The sequence below is a fragment of the Lytechinus pictus genome, chromosome 3, assembly GCF_037042905.1.
Source record: "Lytechinus pictus isolate F3 Inbred chromosome 3, Lp3.0, whole genome shotgun sequence".
NCBI classification, from domain to species: domain Eukaryota; kingdom Metazoa; phylum Echinodermata; class Echinoidea; order Temnopleuroida; family Toxopneustidae; genus Lytechinus; species Lytechinus pictus.
The window spans coordinates 5,008,332-5,029,194 of NC_087247.1; the positions used below are offsets into that span (position 1 = coordinate 5,008,332).

The following is a 20,863-nucleotide window of genomic DNA, read 5'->3' on the forward strand; positions in this document are numbered from 1 at the left end:
GATTTAATTGTTTGTGGGAGCTAGGGATCCATGGCTTCAACCGGGGCTTCCCGCAAGCCCCCTCGCCATCGGTGCGCCAGTGACACTAGTCGCACAGAATATGATGAGGAAGAAAATAATGAAACGATATGGAGAGTGAAATAAATTCAATCGTGACTTCAGAAGAAATAGGCTTTTAAAACTTTTTCACTCCAAAACTTAATTGGGTCAAATAAAAGCAAAGGTTCTTTGGGCAGACGATGTTCTTAGGGGCGGGAAATATTCATTAGATTACATTGTTTAGTTAGATACGCATCTTGAACATGATTACAAAAAATATTAAGAATATTTTCAGGTCCGCATACAAGGCTTTATGAGATACCTCTTGTTTAAACTTAAAGATCTATTAAGTCCACCTCAGCAAAAAGTTGATTTGAATAAAAAGAGAAAAATCAAACTAGCATAACACTGAGAATTTCATCAAAATCGTATGAAAAATAAGAAAGTTATTAAAAAATTCTGCTTGATTTCACAAAACTGAACAGTTGTATGCACATCCTTCTTAATTGGTATACAAATGAGGGGGCCTGTGACATCGCCCACTCCTTTGTGTTAATTTTATTTTATGAATTTTGAAATATTTTAATTTTCTCTTCATATATAAGACAAAGTTTTGTTTCTCCCTGAAAAATTGTCAAATATGTACAAATTGAAATATGGTATAATTCAAACAGTGACCCCCCAAAAAAACAGTTAAGAAATAGTGAGTGATCAAGTTACATCATCGGATTCTTTCATTTGTATATCACTGAGTTGTGCGTATAAATGTTTTAGGTAAAATAATTGAAACTTTAAAACGTCATAATTTTCTTATTTTTAAATCCAACTTTTTTGAAATTTTCAGCATAATGCTTATTTGATTTTCCTCTATTGAATTGTATTTTTTTTTTCTGGGATGGACTGATATAGGCTTATGTGCAATATACATGCGCCCACAGTCATACACCGGACTCTCGAAATGAACATATCTTGTCACTATCACAATTTCACAATCAGATTCATGATTTTACATGCTACTTGAATTGTTTCTTAGCCTCTGCAGAATGATACATGTAGACTGATTGGTTTGATTGATTGGCAGACATAATGATCGACTGACAGACACAATATGTGATAGACAGAAGGACTGACATGCAAATTGTCTAACAAACTGACTGACAGACAGAATGACTAACAGACTCGCTGACAGACTGAACTGGATTGTAAATGCTACTTGAATCGTGATCGTAATCTAAATAATGACAAACTGATTGGTTTGATCACTGATTGACATACATTATGGCAGACAGACTGACAGAGAAAATGACTGACATGAAGACAGAATGACTGGCTGGCTGACTGATAGACTGATTGTTTGATTTTACTTGAATTGTTTCTTGATTTAAATTTACATTTATCAGTTCAATAAATTCATTATTATTCATCAACTTCACAGGGTTTTCAATTTATATTCAACCTACAAACAGCCATTTCAAAGAGATTATTGTCCGGACCAGTGTATTATCATTCGGTCTACAGCCAGTTGGTGTAATAGACATCATTCGGAATAATATACCACATGACAAATGAAGTGGTATTAGACTACAGTAGACTTAATGATGACAGATGAGGTTAAACAAACTGGACAATGGACCAGAATTTGATGTGTACACCAAATTGGTATTAGACACACAAGTTTTCTTTTATTTAGACCGTATGATCATTTCGATCATTAGACGAAATGACAATTAGACCAACTGATAATAGACCAATTCGCTATTTAATGATTAGACGAAATGGTAATTAGATTAAAATAAAGAACAACCAAATTGGTAGACCAAATAGTTATCGACCGAATGGCTATAGACCAATTGACTATAATTAAACCAAGTAAATAAAATCATATAGTAATTAAACAAAATGATGACAACACTCTTAAAACATCTCAGTCAAATTGACTAGACCAGTAGTCAGCTGGGTGCAACTGATATGTCTAGTCATGCCTGAATTATATTCTAGTCAGAATCAAATAACTCTGTTCTGGTAAAATACGACTAGAAAATAGTCAAATATGACTAGAATAACAGTTGCACCCAGCTGACCCTATTAACTAGTCATTTTGACTGATTTGTTTTTAGAGTGTAGACCATGCAACTGGTTATTAGTTCAACTGATATTAGACCGCATGTGCTAAACCAGTAGCCTGCTATCAACCAACTGCTGTAGACCAGGTGGTAATAGACCGATCCGGATGATAGCCTCTTTGAAATGGCTGTTAAAATAAAAAACTTAAAGTTTTGTGAAACTAATCAGAATCATGGCGTATTAAAAAAGTCCCGTAACCACAGTCTGCCCCCCCCTGACGAGTCACAACCCATGAAAAGGACGTATCCCTGCCCCCCCCCTGACGAGCTTGAAAACCTTTTTTGCCCCCCCCCCCCTGTCGAGCTTGAAGGCCTTTTTTTTTTTTTTTTTTTTTTTTTGCTTGTCAATTTTTTTCTGGTACGAAATCCTTTATATGTGATTGAAGACCTTTTTTTTTTGCTTGTCAATTTTTTTTTCTGGTACGAAATCCTTTATATGTGATTGAAAACTTTTTTTTTTTCGCTTGTCAAATTTATTGGCGGACGGTTTTGCCCCCCCCCCCCCCCCGTGGAAAATCCTAGGTACGCCACTGCCCGTAACGCACCAGTTTCGGCAAAATCGCAGGGGCCCCCGGGGGGGGGGGGGGGCTTCGGAAGAAGGGCGGATCGATCTTCAAGTCAACGCGTTTTTATGACCCAGTCCATTCTTACATGTCTGACGAGACGATCGAGAGACCGAAGTGAAAGGTGTACCAATTTTACCACTGTTTGTAGAGAGTCAGTTTGGCGGCAGAGTTTCCGTATGAATATATATTCATGCATTTTTGCTTGAGGGCAGAAACTCATGCACATATATACCGGCCAGATTATATGATTTTTCAAGTTTAAAATAGAGGAAAAGGAGGAAGAAAAAGAAAGGGAGGAGGAAGAAGACTAAATAAAAATAGAGGTCAGAATTATGTGAAGTACTATAAAACCCTAGCTGTTATTCAGTTAAGAAGAAAAAGAAGAAGAAAAAAAACCGCCAATGCCTTTAGATCATCTGATTGCCTCCTATCAAAATAACATGGCGCCACCCCCTAGCTGAATTACATTAGTTTTCCTGACGCTTTATGTCTTCTTTCGCGCCATGTTCGCTGTTCAAGTTCATTTAATTATATTATTTTTTGTAAGAAGATACTATATCTATTCAAGAGCTATAAAGAGTACATACCAAGACCCCCCCCCTTACCCTCCGGAGTGCGGAAGAAACTATCGTTTTGCTCTGTCTTCGAATGGTTGCTTTTTATTTTTTGAAGTACGATAATTTTTCGTCAGTGATCATATTTCAATAGAAAAATAATGCATTATGAAATAACATATTGCTGTGGACAGAAAATAGATTAAATTACCCCTTTAAACTAAATAATGAGTGTTGAAATGAATCATTCTTAAATGATTGTTTGCTTTGACAAGAAAATGTAAAAGATTATTTATGTAAAAAATCGAATCATAACATCCGTTTACGGTCTGAAACAAAAAGGATTTGCATTTTAGTTTATCACCAACGATAATTAAATACCATTGCAAATTGTAGCTATAACGGTGCGTTTTATTGTTAGGTATTGTATTAAATGTAGAAAATTAGTTCATCGAAAATATAATGGTTCCCTATAAAGATGATCTATTGAGGCAGCCGCATCGTCCTATCTGTGAAGGTTCTGGTATGTCTTTGTATCTACACGTTAACATGCTTTTAAAGACCATCCTGAAGTGTGGATGTTTCCACCCGTACACCAGGGGATTGACTGCCGGTGTCGCCACGAAGAGGACAAAGATCCAGGGGAGAGCGAAATCACTGCATTTCGTCAGGATTGCGATGGCAAACGGTAGCATAAGAACGATGTGCACGCAGACGATGATGAAGAGACTGATGGTGATGTTAGTTTGGACATTGAGGATGCGTTGTTCGGGTGATGTTGGAGCGCGCGGACTGCTGGATGCCTCCTCGGTGTTCGAGACATCACAACCTTGTCTGCTGGTATCTTGGGGTGTCGTTTTTGCATCTGGTGATGGCGGGACTCCTTCTGTTCCTGCATCTTTGGGATCGCCTAAATGCATTGCAAGGTCACCATTATTTGACATGGGATGAAATCGCATTTTAACCGTTTTCAGTCGCTTTCTGTTGTGCCTTCGCAAATGCCGATAAATGAATGCGTACGCCACGAGGGTGACCAAGATTGTTGGAATCACGAGAAAAGCCCCACCGATGCTGTTGACGATCGAAGAGTTTTCTCCTCTCGTTGAATCACGCAAACATATTCTGTATTTTCGAGAGTAGCCATATACCGCAGAATCACTGATGGCGAAAGTCACAACCAGTAGCATGGATGGGTAGACCCAGGAGAAGCATACCATCAATGCAATGAATCTCCGTTGGTAAACTTTCTGATACGTTGCAAGAGTTCGGGTGAGCAAAACGTAACGGTTGAGTGCTATTAAGGAGAGGGAAAATATGCAAGTTCCCAAGCCCAAGAGGAGGGTATACGACACAGCCGTGCACAACCAATCCGGCAAGGGTTGATCTTCCCCTTTAAACACTCCTGTATATACGTTAAAGGGAAGCAACACAGAGCTCAAGAGATCCGAGACACTGAGATTCACCACAAAGGCGTTCGTGGTCGTCCGGAGTTTGCGTGACACGATCACGGCAACGATAACGAGAGCGTTTCCGGTTGTACCCGCGATTGCGATCAAAGCAACAACGGATCCAACTATCAAACGATGAGTGTAATTGTCAAACATGAATTCGTCGCTGCTGTTTGTGGCGCAGCATCTGACACAATCCTGCCCATTTCCACTCTCCAAAGAGGGCTCCATTCTTTGTAAGTTTAACTCAATACCTGTTCAAGGCTCCTCCAATTCCAGGGGGTCTAGTCAAATGATCACATATAGCGATTGAGCATGAACTAGATACAAACTAGCAGAAGTACTCAATTACAACATACATTTTGAAGTGAATAATATCATTTCATGGAAACACAAGCCCCTCTCTTCTTTTACTTTCAGTTCCCAACACCAGTTGCTGACACTGACACCAAAGAAGGTATTAGTACTAAAATAGCTTCCACTTCTTTGCCTTTTAAACCCATCAAATGACAGACGATTGGCCGGTAATTTCCACCACTTCCTCAAGTAGACAATACAAGGACATGCGTCCGGATTGTTCGTGGAAAAACATTGGGAAATGAAATGTAACTGAAAGCTAAGATGCCGTGGGGCCTCCCCCTTAATTGTCGTTGGAATGCCCTGAAATGCCAAAAGTAAACAGGTGTCATATCAATGAAACTTGAGAAATTACAATTTTATAGAAAATATATCTTACTTTATGATGAATTATTTTCCCTCGCCAAATTATAAACATAAAAAATCACTTTTAAAGGAAAATCCATATTTTTAAAGTACTTTGTGTGGAAAGACAAAATAAGAAAAAAATAAAACAGAGCAAGTTTGAAAGAAATCGGACAAGGGATAAGGAATTTACGGCTGTTTGAGAAAAACACGAGATCGTTTTGACTATGCAAATTTAAAAATGGGAATTTGGCAAGTAGATGATTACATGCAAGAACAACTCCCCGATTGATCGTACATTATCAGGTATTTGTGGTTTTCTCTCAAGCAAATTTACGCCTTGGAGCAGTAATTAACAATATAAGAGGAAACATTATTGTACTCATAAAAGGAATATCGTTTGGAGTAATTTTTTGTTAAAGTTACATTTTGTGAATGGGGTTAATGGAACAAGATGCCCATACCTTTCATAACAATGGAACAATCATAATGGGCTGTCAAAATCCCCATAACTTAATTAATCATTATCTTCAACGACTTATGAAAACTAAAAAAACTGAGAGATACATTTTGCTCTCTCACAGTAAATTTAATTTGTCTTTCTTTCTTCTTTTGCCTGTTGTCAGGCAGAAATGTCAACCTCTTTAGGCTTGGTTTTGTGTTAATGATCGGTATACCAAACCTTTTATTTACTACTTTTACTGTTCTGATTATGAGTTTAACAATCCATATCCAATTTGGAAGAATTCAAACAATTCATACTTGTCCCTGGCCAAAGTAGCGAAGAGGACAGGAGAATATGGAATGCTAGAATAGCATTGCCTATCTGACTATCCATTCCCTGTATCATCCCACCCCATCCACCCCCAGTGTGGGAACGGCATTGCCGTTGGCCCATATCCATAATTTCAGATGTGTACAGGCCACCGCACGCCTTTTGCGTATTTACTTAAAATGTGAATGAAAAGTATCTTTTTATTTGAGATTCAAATTAATTAAAAGGATACAAATACAAATATAATTTGTTTTTTAATGATTGCAAGCCTTTATTTTGGAGTGCATGCCAAATTAGTTTCAAATTGTAGCCAACTGTACGATTGCTATGACGTCATTATGACTAGATTATAGATATCAAATTCGCTTTTATTCTAATGAGGATGATAGCATAGTCACAGATTTGAACATAGGTATTCGTACGATGATTTAGAACAATACACAGTAAGATATTCCATGCCTCAATATTAGCATCAAATTATACTACGTTTTATCCAAAAATTGGGTCGCAGACCAATCGTAAGGTGTGCGGTGGCCTTAATAATAGGAACCTGCTATCAAAATGACAAAAGGTCCAGAAGATATGTAAAATCAGAGCAGACCAGTTTTGAAAAAAGAAATACAACTGTATTAAAACAAAAAGCTTTTTCCTGTCTGATAAACGATGCCCTGCTATTAAACCTAGACTGATTCTATTGTACAGTATTGTGGAAGGCCTTCAAAAATAATAATTAAGACAAGCCCTGACAGGAGTTTCCTAGTCCAAATTGGACGTTGACATAGAGAAGCTATCTTTCCTGAAGTTACTTTAGAGGGACTCTGGGTGTCAGTCCCTCTACGTTATCTTTGGGATAGAAAGCTTCCTCTATCAAAGTCAAAACTAGACTTAAAAACTCCCAGCAGTGTCATATTTTTACGAATTTGTCCAACCCTACCTTTTTATTAGTGGGCTGCAATCTTGAAAATTTTCACATTTTTAGTGGCAAGGATATCAAAGGAATATGTCATGTTGTTACCCCAACTAGAAACAAACTGGCCAGACATTTGAAATATAGGTAACTCTGCCTAAGTCGACCTTCCACAAGTTGAAGCAATTTTTTGAGACCAGATTATTCAAAACGCGTTATATACCTCTACTCAAGTAAAACAGATGTCTCTGGTCCCAAACGATTCAATTGGGGATGTGTTACCTGTATATAGCACTGGTTTATGTAAAACTATGAGATGGGAACCAACATCCTTCTCACAGATCTCTCAGCAACATACTCAAATGCAGAACTGCACACTTAATTTGACTTAAACATTGACTTTGCAAGGGAGAATTTACTTAAGAATCAGGTAGGAAGATCCTTCTCAATTCAACACAATTTCATAGAGGTTATTATTGGATATTTAAGGATGTGTTCTTGTTCAAAATATCAGCGAATGTTTGTTGATTAATGGGGGAAACGTGGCAACTCAGAATTGTTTTGAGACAACAAATTCTCTGGTGATAAAAGCTTCAATGGAATCATTTTTTTCTTCAAAATCAAGCACTGAAGCGATGTCACACATATCAAAGGTTCCAAACAAGAAATAATTGTGCAAGGCGTTTGTCATTTCTACCACGGACTTGTATCGTTTGCTACTGTCATCATAGACAATTGAGCCCTTTAAAATATTCAGCACTTGTTGAGAAGGAAATGAATGACTGCAATATCACTCTTTGTTTCTTGACACTCTCGTCAGAACAGTTTAACTTCAGAGAATTTGTGGTCAGGGCTAGCTAAGCCATCGTTGTCAGTCACACTTTTCAAGACAAAGCAACATTCGCTCATGATTCAGCTATTCCTCATCACACTATATACAGTTGTAATCTACGACATATGCTCTGGTTACTTATTTCAAAGCCTTTAGAACCGCGATTTTCTCCAATTCTTTCTTCAAAATCAGTGACATGAGAACCAAAACATGGGCCTATTTACAATACATAGTCACTATTATCAAATAAGAATTTATAACTTATTTTTTGGCCAGCAACTAGTATGTAGTTCGAACCCATATGATATAGATACAAAATGGTTTATTTTCAATGGGTCAAATACAAATTCGTCCAGTTACCAACTTGTCTCCTATCATTTGGTCTACCGACAGTTCGATCACTATCCTTTTGGATATACCCTACTCTAAAACCAAGGCTACTCTCGGAGACTGCATTTAGCTACGCAGCTCTGAAATTATGGAACCAACTTCCCCTTAGCGTTAGAATGACCCAATCTGTTCCTTCTTTCAAAGCATTATTGAAGACACCTCTGTTCAAGGGAGCTTTTAAGTAGATCATCATTTTTAGTTAGTATAAGCAGTAGGAGTAACCAAAGCGCAGTAGAGTATATTTATATAGTGGCTGCGTTTTACAAATTTATCACATTATTATTATTATTATCCACAGGGTCTAATTGCCATTTTATCGACTCACCATTTCATCTAATAACCAGTTGGTCCAATAGCCATTTAGTCTATATACCATTTGGTCTAATTGGACTAAGTGTTAATTGAATGAAAAGAATTTGGATATTAGACCAACTGGTTGTGAGACGAAACGGTCATAGAATGGTGATGAGACAAAGTGGTTATTGGACCAAATGGTTTAGACGAACTGTTGGACAGAATGGCATTATACTAAATGAAAGTAGACCATGTGATGAGTGGGCAAGTTGGCAACAGACAAATTGGCAATTTACTTACAAAATATCATGGGTGCTAGGTGTTTTCGACCATTCTGAAGATATATGGTGCTTCATCAAATCTTTTCCTAACAGAATCACTGGTTGTCAGTTCTATAGTAACCGAAAGAATTATCCAACATTTTTTGCACAGAGCAACTGTGACTGAACTTGACTATGCACTTGAAGATTATGCCAAAATGCAATTGTCTGTTATTTCAGGAGAAACCATATTAACCACAGCACATGTCGTAACACCATCTCTCGAAGTCATGTCCCAACAGCAAACACAAATAGACAGGGTTTGTTCTCAAATATTTAGGTCCTCTGGTATTTAATACAATATCAAATCTCTTTGCAGAATACAGTAAGCACTCTCACATAGGTGTGCTATCAGATAACTCTCAACCCCTAAAATTACATAAATTCTTGGAAAGAGACATGCTACAGGGATTTTCAATCCAGTATGAATCAATGATCTCATAAATCTTGGCCCGAACTTCTTGAAACTCATTCCAAGTGAATCGAAATTTATTTTCAAATGCATTTTCTGTTCAGAGCTAATAAATATGAAGGTAGTTGACGTATCCATTCTCTAATAAATTCATCACATTTTCCTTCTAGTCCACTAGAAAGCTACAAAGGAATACCCCCCTTTAAAATCAGCTTTATGTATATTAGGTGACCATTAATTTGAGTATGTCAAATCCAACAAGGTGTGGACAAACTTGTGCTTGCACTGGTACACACGAATTGCTCTTATGTAGAAGATCTCCATCCGCTCATTTCCCCAGACACATTCAGCACTGAAGAATTTGATTGGCCAAAAATAAAACACAATTACAAACACTATGAAGCCGTATATATAGGATCTGCTGGAAGCAAGGAGGGCATTGGCTCCATGTAGTGTACAAGTGTTCCTGCCTTCCTGGCTCTCAACAGAAGGTATTTGAAAAGATCATTCTAAAGCAGCGGCTCCCGAGATGATCTCCACCAGTTCTCTGGTGATGACAGCCTGTCTGGTACGGTTGTACTTCAGGGTTAGCTTGTCAATCATTTCACCTGGGAGTGAAGAGGGAACAGGAAAACATCGATAAAAGGTGTGATGTGTAAATCTAGAGGAATACCAAAACCATAGCCCCGAATAGCCACATTCTTGAACTTGAAAGCAATAAGCCTGTTCAAGGTTGTAAACTGCGCACGAGCAGAAAAAGGTCATTGGAGACAACCATGAAGGTGGCTTTCAAATTCACTGACATAGGCATTTGTGATTTGATGATTATTCATGTATTCCTTTCAAAATATTTATCACATCCAAGCTAAAGAGTAATAAATAGAGCCTTCATAATCACTGGTATTTGACAGTAGCCTAAACAATAGTCAAATGTGCCAAAGGCAGACAATAAAACAGATTTCCTAACTTTATCCCTGATGTGCTATTCTAGTCACCTGGTCTATACAATGCCTTTTGTTCTTAGAATTTGAATACTCTACCGGTAAAGCTTACGCAACATCTACATTTGAAAATGATAGTGCTTATCCTAATGAAAAATCACAAAGGTCATTTGAGAAAAGTTGATCATGAGCTAACCGTGAACTGGCTTATTTTTAAACATACAAACAAGATAAGGTACAGGGTATTGTGCATGTTTATAGTTGGTACATATTTAGGCATGATATTCCCCTCTGAAAAAAAATACATAAAAATAGTCAAGGGTCGCTAAGTCACCGCCGAAGTCCGAGGCGCCCCGTTCAGGGTTACAAGCTCTTGCATGGCAAAGAAATCGAAAGTGATTTTTCAAGGTGAGTCTGCATGATAGTTTTTATCATTTGACTTTAAAAAGCAGTAAAAAACAGCATGAGAATGTTCTTGGGCAAAGGATTTCAGGTAAAAAAAAATAAATATAAAAATCCAATTTCAATCGGGAGAATATCATGCCTGCATATTTCTCCCTTTATCAAATGGTAAAAAATGCTTAAAGGGGTACTCCAGGCTGAAAAATAATATAAATTGGACAGATAAAGAAAAATCAGACAAACAAAACACTGAAAATTCGATCAAAATTGGACAAAGAATAACATAGTTGTGAAATTTTAAAGATTTGCATTATTTTTGAGAAACAGTTATATGGATGTCTTCATGAATATTCAATGAGCAAATAGATGTCATATCCACATTTGTTCCTTTGTATTATATTATATGAAATAATGTTTATTCAAATTTGTCCTCCAAGAATTAAAAAAAAATTAATTGACAACTGATTTAATGCAATAGGTATTCATAGGTGCAACTTATTTTATTCTATCACACACACACATGTATGAAAATATGAAACAATGATTTCATGTAATAACACAAGGGACATGACATCAGCCCACCTAATGAATATTCATATTGATGTTCATATATTGTTTTCACCAAATATTACTAAACTAACTTTGTTATTTGTGAGAATTTTTCGATGAAATTTTCAGCATATTGCTTGTAATTACTCCATTTATTTAGATGTAATTACTTTCCGCCTTTAAGTTCGAAATGGTGTGTATGAAGCACTGAAATATAGGTTTTTTACTGGTAATGAATTATTCATTTTCCCCCATTAGATGTTATTGTCAATAGCGATGGATCAATCACCAGTGGTATAAGAGCACACATCTCAATGCTTCTTTCTCACCAGTCGTACCATCATCACGTGCGACCACATTTGTGCTTTGGATTGTAATAGCCGTTAATAAACCTGTGATTATATACTGACCTGCATTCTTTGTGGCATTGTCCATAGCAGTCATCCTAGAGCTCTGTTCACTGCAGTTTCCTTCCATCATACATGTGTAGATCACACTGGCCAGCTGGAATTCACTGTAGTTCCTCAAGATGTCGGCATCGACGTCATCATACACGCTCATCTTGTCTGTATAAGGGGGATAGTGTCATATCACAGCTCATGTTACAGGTGATGCATCACATGACCATTTAACCCAACAACATAAGTCAAATAATTGACTATTAAACTCAAAGCATTATTTCAGACAAAAATAGGCAAAACATGTAAGTAATTAGCCTACCAAAGTCTTGCCTACATGTATTGAAGTCTAACAGATTTCTCTGGTCCTAAAAGAACTGACTCGACCCTTGTCACAAGAGAGTCATCTGCAGGGCGCGACAAAACCGCTTGCCCGGGGCAAGTGGAAATAAAATATCAGTAGACCCTCTAAATTTCAATATCATTTGGATCATCACAACTATCTCTCAGATTATGTCCAACCAGTAAAAAAAAACAGTGGAAACTGATATAAAAACAGCGCCAATAACTAATAATTTATCGCCAGGTACCTCGTTCGAAAAACCGTGCCATCGCATCTTACGTTCTATGTGTGCAATGACTGCGCATGCGCTACTTGAGCAATTTGCAAAAAAAACCACAAAAAGTGGCTAAAATTTCACATTTTGCAAAAATCCAAGAAATGGCCATTTTTTTCCATATGACCTTGGAAAATCGTGTGATATTTTCGCCGTGCGAATTTTTTTAACCGCGCCACTCGCCGACTTTCAAGTATTGCGCAACAAGTTTGCGTCACCAGTATGAAATTACGCAACATTATATATGATTATTTTTAGTTTTGCTGGTCTAGATGTATTTATTTTATGCTTTTTATGATCTCAGTAGAGTCCCCAACAAATTCCATTGCAAAAACAATGTAATACATAAGAAAATGATTTGATATCGCAAATTGCTAAGAACACCACAAAGAGTTTCTATACCAAATGTTAGAACATTTGGAGCTTTATTTAGGGAGCTAGAGGAAAAAGTATGATTTTGCATACTAATTACGCATAAATTAGCATAATCACTTAATAGTGATTCGCATGAAATAAATTACTATACAATTTTGTAGATTATGTCCCAGGAAACCCGCGTGCCAATTTTTGGTGCGATCACGCGGTCGAGGTCTCAAGGGGGCCTGGGAGCCCCCCCCCCCCCCCCCCCCCGTCCCCGGCCATATGAACTCCAAAAATACCCTGGTCTAGATAGGGTTAAAGGTTAAAAAAAAAAGATAAGTCTGAATAAAATGTTGAGGATGATATTGATAATAACATTAACAAAAGATACTGCCAATTGTAAGAAAAATAAGAGAGATGGAGGTAATGCTACAAGTAGCATTTACAACGTACCTGCCGTACTGAGCGTATCAAAGGGAACAACAGGCTGCCTGGAAGTTGTGTATGCAACAACAGATCTGCAAAGCAAATCAAGAAATTAATGATTATTCCTGAAGTGATTTGACATTGAGAATGATGAATGATGGTGAGGAATGTGATGTTGATATTGATGATGATAATGATGAACGATGATATGATGAAGATAATGTGATGACGAATATGACAATATGATATTAAGATGTGATGATGATGATAATGTGATTACGAATATGATGACAATGATAATATGATATGAAGATAATGTGATGATGATGTGATTATGAATCATGATGAATGATGTTGATGATTATGATGATGAAGATGGTAATGTGATTATTTATGATGATAATGAATAAGATGATATGATGAAAATACTGTGATGATGATGATAATGTGGTGATGTGATTACGAATATGATGATTATGATAATGATATGATATTGTGATGATGTGATGTTCATGGTGGTGACTATAATGATGATAATGTGATGTGATTATGATGATAATGAATATGATGGTCATATGATGAAGATAATGTGATGATGATAATGTAATAATGAATATGATTATGATAATATGATATGATGATAATATGATAATGATAAAAATAATAATATGCAAAATTTAAATAGCATTTATCAAAATAATGTGATGATGATATGACAATGGTAATAATCAGATCCTAACCTGAAGGTGTTAAAGATGATCTCTGCAGTGTCAAACTCATAGCCGGATTCCAAGATGGCGTTAGCAATCATGGATGCCTCCACAAAGGTTGGTGGTTTCCTGCCGTATTCATTCAATGCAAACAGAATATTGCCTGCATGTGTCCTGCAAATAAGTGAGATAATAATGGTTAATAATAATAAATACAATATTTAGCGCTGAAGCCAGGTTTTATAAGGGCTAACAAATGGATTGCAAGTAACATGAATGTCAAAGGTGGTAACGTTCAACATTCACATTTAATGCAGCAAAAGTGGGCCAGAAGTGCACAAAAATCATGTGCTTCAGGATCAGGCATGAAAATTGGGTATGAAAAAAAAAGCTGAAGGGTTTTGGAAATGTCGTTGACAAGACGGTGGGCGAAGCGAAGCCCACCGGGCGAGCGGCTTGCCGCTCGCTGCTAACGGGTGGGGTCCAGGGGCCCGCCTTAGGGCCCCTGGTGGGGTCCAGGGGCAACGCCCCGGTGAGGGTCCAGGAGGCAACGCCCCTGGAAGCTCCTGGGTTTTATCAATTTTACAACTCCAAAAACCTGTTTGAGTTGAATGATTGTAATGAAGTATTTATTTATATATCTAACCAACTCCATCGCCACATATTAGCAAGTCCACGGTCAATTTCATGAACATCTTTTGAAAGTCTATCCACAACATCTGTGCGGTCACAAGTTAGTCCCCCACAAAATGCCATTTTTCTTGATTCGTTATTACAACAACAAGAAAAAACAAAATTCTTGGATTTCCAGCAAATTAATATTCGCGAATTATAAATGCGTCATGAAAATTCCATGTCACGTCACAAATCTCTGCGAGCACATTCAGCTTCTTTATCGGTCTTCCACCGGTCCGATATGATATGCATGCCCGGCGCGCCGGGTTGCCCCCAGCGATTGCAAGCACACCACCGCTGCACAGAAACGTAAAACACACCGCGAAATACACGTGTAGAGTTGAGATGTGCTAGATAAGAGATTCCTGCGCAATCGTTGTAAAGGCCGAACGTCATATAACACGTAAGATATATGCTAAAACATTTTAGCGCTAAAAATCGGAAATTAAAACGCGGATTTTAGGAGTAAAAAAAATGGAAATTCAGCAAACAAAAAACGCGGAGAATTTTCATGCCTGCAGGATAGAAAGCTTCCAAAATTGTTCAAGGGAGTCACGTTTAGATCATGAGCAGTTTTACAACCTGTCTTATAATACATCGGAATGATGTGTAGGTGTTTTACAGGTACCATCATCCTGATCAACAGATCTTAGCTTGCCCACACATAACCTAACTATTTTCTCCTCTCCATGGGGATCAGTCCAGCAAAACTGTCCAAACTCATTTGCTAGGCATACTACATTGCTGTTTTCATCATACCTGGTACCCATTTAACACCATGGTGGAGAGTGGCAAAGTACCAAGTTTGAAGATGATTTGTCAAACCGTTCTTGCGAAAAAGAAACAGGACAGATGGGCAAACAACTCCAAAACATAATGCCTTCTGCAACCACCAATGATGGGTGTACATGTAGGTATGAAAATGTTTTGTAGGACTAGTAGGAGCACCTTGAACATCTAATAAGGTGGATATGTGCGCTATACAAATAACCTATATTATTATTATATTAGAGAAAGTGATACATACCTTTTTATAAAGACAAATACTATCAATATATTACATTCCCTATCATGAACAAATGAGAAAATCAACTAGCCACTTGAATCGATGTAACATTTTTTAATGTCGTTCTTTATATCATTCTGGCAGACAAATTGTAGACTCGGGAGGTTCATGTAAGTATACACTGTAGCACTACGTACATTGTATACCCGGTATACTCTGACCTGACCATATAAAATTTTTGTTCATTGACCATAGAAAGAATCAACAGTCAAAGGGACTTCTTTTAAATCCTTCAACTATGACAGTGATGGAAAAAATGAAATTACAAGACCTGCATTACAGCTCAAGGAACTTTGTGTGATTACACATGGCTATTTATGTTACAATTAGTCGTCATTAATCGGAACATTGTGTAATGCATGTCCGATGCTATAAATTCTGCTCACATAACACTCCTATAGAAGAGCAAATCATTTTATACAAGAATGCAAATACAGTAATGTGTTGTGCTGAACTGGTACACCTATTATACTTATATGTTTACATTTAATTAACACAACACAATGCTTATGGTATATACATTAATCATGACAATCATAAGCTTAAGATACATGTACATTATGCATTCCCAAACTATCAAATATGTGACTTGGTGAGCAATTGTGAAGGAGTATGTCAGAGATTTTCATCTACAACTCATATAAGCTACAGAAATTCATGCACCTGATAAGGTAAAAAAAAAAATGTCTGCGAAAATCATGGACAAGGGACTGTGACAAGACGCTTAAATGTAACAAACCCTTGAATTTGGACTACACACCGAAAACCAGTCATTTTAGCTAATCCAGCCGATAAGTGGAGAATTAATAAACAAAATAAGAATATGATAGAATACACAAATCTAACCTTTGTAACTGCATCCTAGCTTTGTCTCCTACGATTGCTAATTTGATGTTGGCATTTTCACCCTGTTCCTTTATGTATGCCTTGACTGCCTTGGTGACGTTAGAGTGTATACCGCCACAGAGACCCCTGTCGCTGGACAGTGCTATCACCAGGTGATTCTCCTTTATTTCAGGTGCTTCCAGCTCAGCTTTCTCATATAGAGCTGTCAAGTTGTATATAAAAAAATAAAATGAATCATACTCTCAGAAACATGTGATGAGATGCCAGACAGAACACTAACATTTGTTTGACATTAGTTGTACATATAATAGTAATTATTTACTAGTTAATTAGTTGCATGATTGGTAAGAAAAATGATCCTTTCCAGTGATGTGTGGGATGTTCCAGGACCTGTGCAAGTGCTTTAGGACTCGTCTTTAGTTCAAACCAGAGGATCGTGGTTTTGATTGAATCCTTCCACAGGCAGTACTTTTATGCAGCAAGGTATTAATCTACAGTGTGCTTCACTCAACCCAGGTGAATAATGTACAGTAGAATGAATATTCAATGCCTACATAGCCCCAAAGATGCTGAGACATTCAAGTGGATAATATTGTTATCAACATTATAAATGTCTGACTTGTAAATCGTGAATTGGACAGGTGAATAAAACTAATTTTGTGATGAAACTCTTTTGATATCCCTCTAAACCGATTATAATCTTTACATAAGGGGGATAATATGAATACCTGTAGCACCGACACCATACGACCTCGCTGACTTCAGTTCACGCTCTGCTTTGGTATACCTTGCAGCAGCAATCATTTTCATTGACTTGGTAATTTTCTGGATGTTTTTGACCGACTTCAGTCGGTTGGCCACTGTAGAGAGGATAAAAAGTTTATGGATAATACCCTTCTACATCAGAATTATGGTGCAAACATATCCAGTAGATAAGAGAATTCGAAACTACTGTGTCTTCTTGTATTACTAGAGATTTTGTATTAATTCCTTTTTTTAAATTAAATGAAAATACAACATTCTGTTAAAATTATGCTAATGTTATCACTGTATATATACAGTGTATGCCAAGTGAATGAATTTCGTTACAAATTCAAATTCAATTACATGGGCAACATTCCATTTTAATATCACTGATATTGAATTGTTCCAAGGGCATCAAAAGTCGACATTCTATAAAAGAAAACTTTCAAAAACTTGACAATCTAATAAAATTATGAATTCAACACCCAATAGCATGGTATTAATTTATACTGCTTTTCAAATTATGACTACATGTACTATGAACGCAAGACCAGAGTGAATAGTTACTTACAAAGTTTGAGGGTCGCCATAGCTGTAAATGAGCTGTAATTATAAGAGAAATGAAACAATTCTGTAAGATTTAAAAATTACATGTAAATCTTGAAAGATAGAGGACAAATGACAAACTTTCCAATGTAGCATGTAACAAATGAAGGCTAATTTTTTTTGCCACACAAGGGAATCTTGCAGGGAAGTGGATTTGCATCTTCTGCAAACATCTGAGGAAAAAAATTGAATAAAGGGTGATTTTCCTTGATTCTGCACCATTTTTTTAGGTGTCCAACTGTACATTATAGATGGCCTGCAAGCGAGATCATAAAATCATTCCAGATCCATTGGCAATGATATTTTTCTTGGCTCATTATTTTCTAATGTACTCATAATCATTCGTAATTCTAATTACAGATATCTGAAAAATTATTTCTGAAATGTGTATCAGGTAGATTCTACAAAACAAGTGATGGTAAATTGATCAGAACAATAATCCCAATTGCAATTGTTTATCACAGCAATTGTACTTTCTATTTTAGCTACTGCTGTTCTCAAGTAAAATTCTGATCCTGTGAATGTGCATCACAAATTTGTGACATCAGAAAGATGGCAGATATTGCAAAGTAAATGATCGTGATTTTGTACATTCACCACCACTTAAAGGACAAATCCACCCTAACAAATCGTTCATTTACATAAAAAGAGAAAAATCCAACAAGCATAACACTGAAAATTTCATCGAAATCGGATGTGAAATAAGAAATTTATGACATTTTAAAGTTTCGCTTAATTTTGCAAAACAGTTATATGCACATCCTGGTTGGTACGCAAAATGAGGAAACTGATGACATCATCCACCTACTATTTCTTTTGGAATTTATTATGTGAAATTATGAATTTTTCTAATTTTCTACTCATTGACAAGTAAAAAACAATTAATTCCGCCCTGAACATCTGGAATTAGCATAGTTTAATACGAAAAAGTTCAGTCAAGTTTGGTCCTTATTGTCGAATCTGTAAGAAATGAAATATTGTAGAATTCAAACAATAAAAAACAAAAGAAATAGTGAGGGACATCATCAACTGTCTCATTTGCATGTCACTGAATTGTGCATGCATATCACTATTTTGTGAAAAATAAGCAAAATGTCATAACTTTCTTATTTTACACCTGTTTTTGATGAAATTTTTAGTGTTGTGCTAATTTGAATTTTCTCTATTTGATCAACGTTTTTCTGGGGTGGACTTGACCTTTAACATAAGGAGATCTTAAACAGCCGACATCTGTCTGTGAAGATGTACATGCTATATGGCATACCCAGTTTGTAGGGTTGTTTGTCTGGACAAGATGACAATTTCAGAAACTTTGCAATCAAATATTATTTCATTAATCAATTGAAATATCAGACAACATTACTAAGTACAAATTATATTCTTTGCCATCATAATAAACACTTTGATTGTGGGCACTAACAGCTAAAAAAAAGACAAGACATTTCAAAATCATTTTTGCTATCAAGGCTAGATCTAATGCATAAAATTTGAAGAAAAAAAAACAGAGCAATAGATGGTGTTTTTATATAAATCTACTAAATTACAAAGAATATGGACACGTCACCTGACCCCCCCTCCCATTTCAATTCAACATTGGTCCACAGTTGATTACGTTTCAGATGAAATCTGACTCTAATGCAAGCAATGATGGGGCACCTACACATGTAAAGCTACACACTTTTTTTTACAAATATGATAAAAATGATGGCATGGCATTTTTAATATTTGAAGATTGTCTTGGTGACTTGGTCTAACTTTTGGTAAATATCCTAAAGATCATTAACCCCAAAGAAAATATCACAAATCTCACTTATACAAAAATCCTGCTGCGTTATCCTAACACTTCTTATTTCGCCACCCGATGTAAGGGATCCTTAAACTAAAGCTACGCACTCATTTAATCATGCAAAGAAGTATTTCCTGTGCCTCAATTTTTAAAAATATGTTCATATTATCATAGGAAGACATGTAGTCAAAGTGAATATAACTGCAAAATTCCAAACAGTTGTGAGTTTTCTCTGCATATTTTAGAGATTTATTGCCACTTCAGAAAAATTGAATAGGAATCGATCATCACACAGGTCGACCACACAGAGTGCGCAATTTGCCATTGAAATTACATGCGCAATGGAATGGTGCATAGCCTTAGGACCCCCTACCATAATCCATATAGGCCAGGGAGGGGGGGGGGGGAGGAGGTTGCAACTTGCAAGAAAATATTAGCAATCAATTTTGAGATCTAATTTCTGATGCTAATTTACAAAATTTTGTTATTTTGTTAAGCCTAGATCTTCATGCCTAACGCCAAAACGGGAGCAAATTCATTTATCCTGGTAGTTACAAGAAGCAGACTACCAATTAAGTGTGAATTTGCAATTAATTGCCAGACATTTTTTATTCACCCAAATCGACTTGCAATTTGATTTTGATTGGAACTTTTTTTGCCCCCAAAAGTTTTTTTGGTAGGCTAGATAAAAGATATTTAACATTAAATTGTTATAATTTAATGAGATTTTTGGCCCTGTTAATTTCAGAACAAACAGACATGACACAAGCATGATAAGAATGAATTAAAAATAAGGGCATGAAATAATTTTTCAGATTTCTCGTGCAGGTTTGCACTGGCCACTGCTGCGAATTCCAGGACTACTGCATTTGCACCGTGCAATTGCAAGCAAACTAACAAAGTGCATTTTAGGTATTCCCATTTTTGGGGTACATTTACACTCTTTATATTTCACTAAGTCAACATACATTAATAAATCATTATTTCATAAAACGACTCGTATTATGTAAACGCTATTTCATTCGGTCATTATGAAGTGAAAGATTATTCAACTCACCCTCTGTACCGGTACCACGCACAAAAATCACCGGTATTTCCACCAAGCTGGGCATGCAGCGCTAGCGTATCAGCGCTAGCTGCATAAGGGGTACGGGTCGGGAAGGTACGGCACGGGGTCGATCGAGTACACGCTGCGCTGGTATTGGTTTGCAGATCCTACTGCTGGTGCGACGATGAAAAGCGCATGCTCAGTAACCCCAGTATCTGTCCCAAGTCAATCAAAAGATGGCGCTCAACCACTTTTATCAGAGTTATCAATAGACAGAGTGGCGAAACCGGAAGTGTGCTCTGATTGGTCCGATATTTCATGGAGCCC

The 20,863-nt window shown here is 36.7% G+C and overlaps 2 protein-coding genes across 2 annotated transcripts; both read right to left on the bottom strand.

Moving 5' to 3' along the window:
* Nucleotides 1–2,507: 2,507 nt before the first annotated feature.
* On the bottom strand, nucleotides 2,508–6,728 carry LOC129256580 (G protein-coupled receptor 88-like). Its single transcript, XM_064096188.1, has one exon. It carries the CDS (start codon nucleotides 4,959–4,961, stop codon nucleotides 3,753–3,755), a length of 1,209 nt encoding a protein of 402 aa, XP_063952258.1. The 5' UTR covers nucleotides 4,962–6,728; the 3' UTR covers nucleotides 2,508–3,752.
* A 2,483-nt stretch (nucleotides 6,729–9,211) lies between these two features.
* Nucleotides 9,212–20,607, bottom strand: LOC129257945 (ATP synthase subunit gamma, mitochondrial-like). The gene is made up of 8 exons (XM_064096189.1): nucleotides 20,547–20,607; nucleotides 17,668–17,699; nucleotides 17,081–17,212; nucleotides 16,353–16,554; nucleotides 13,796–13,939; nucleotides 13,083–13,147; nucleotides 11,665–11,820; nucleotides 9,212–9,970 (listed from the first exon to the last, which is right to left on the bottom strand). The coding sequence occupies exons 2-8, from the start codon at nucleotides 17,684–17,686 to the stop codon at nucleotides 9,867–9,869; spliced, it is 822 nt and encodes a 273-aa protein (XP_063952259.1). The 5' UTR covers nucleotides 17,687–17,699; nucleotides 20,547–20,607; the 3' UTR covers nucleotides 9,212–9,866.
* Between the last annotated feature and the right edge of the window lie 256 nt (nucleotides 20,608–20,863).

Coding starts and splice junctions, on each gene's coding strand:
- LOC129256580 (XM_064096188.1), bottom strand. CDS start 4,961: ATGGAGCCCTCTTTGGAGAGTGGAAATGGGCAGGATTGTGTCAGATGC.
- LOC129257945 (XM_064096189.1), bottom strand. Junction 11,821..13,082: donor TGATACGCTCAGTACGGCAG/GTACGTTGTAAA, acceptor CCCCTTATACAG/ACAAGATGAGCGTGTATGAT. Junction 9,971..11,664: donor CAATGCCACAAAGAATGCAG/GTCAGTATATAA, acceptor CTTCACTCCCAG/GTGAAATGATTGACAAGCTA.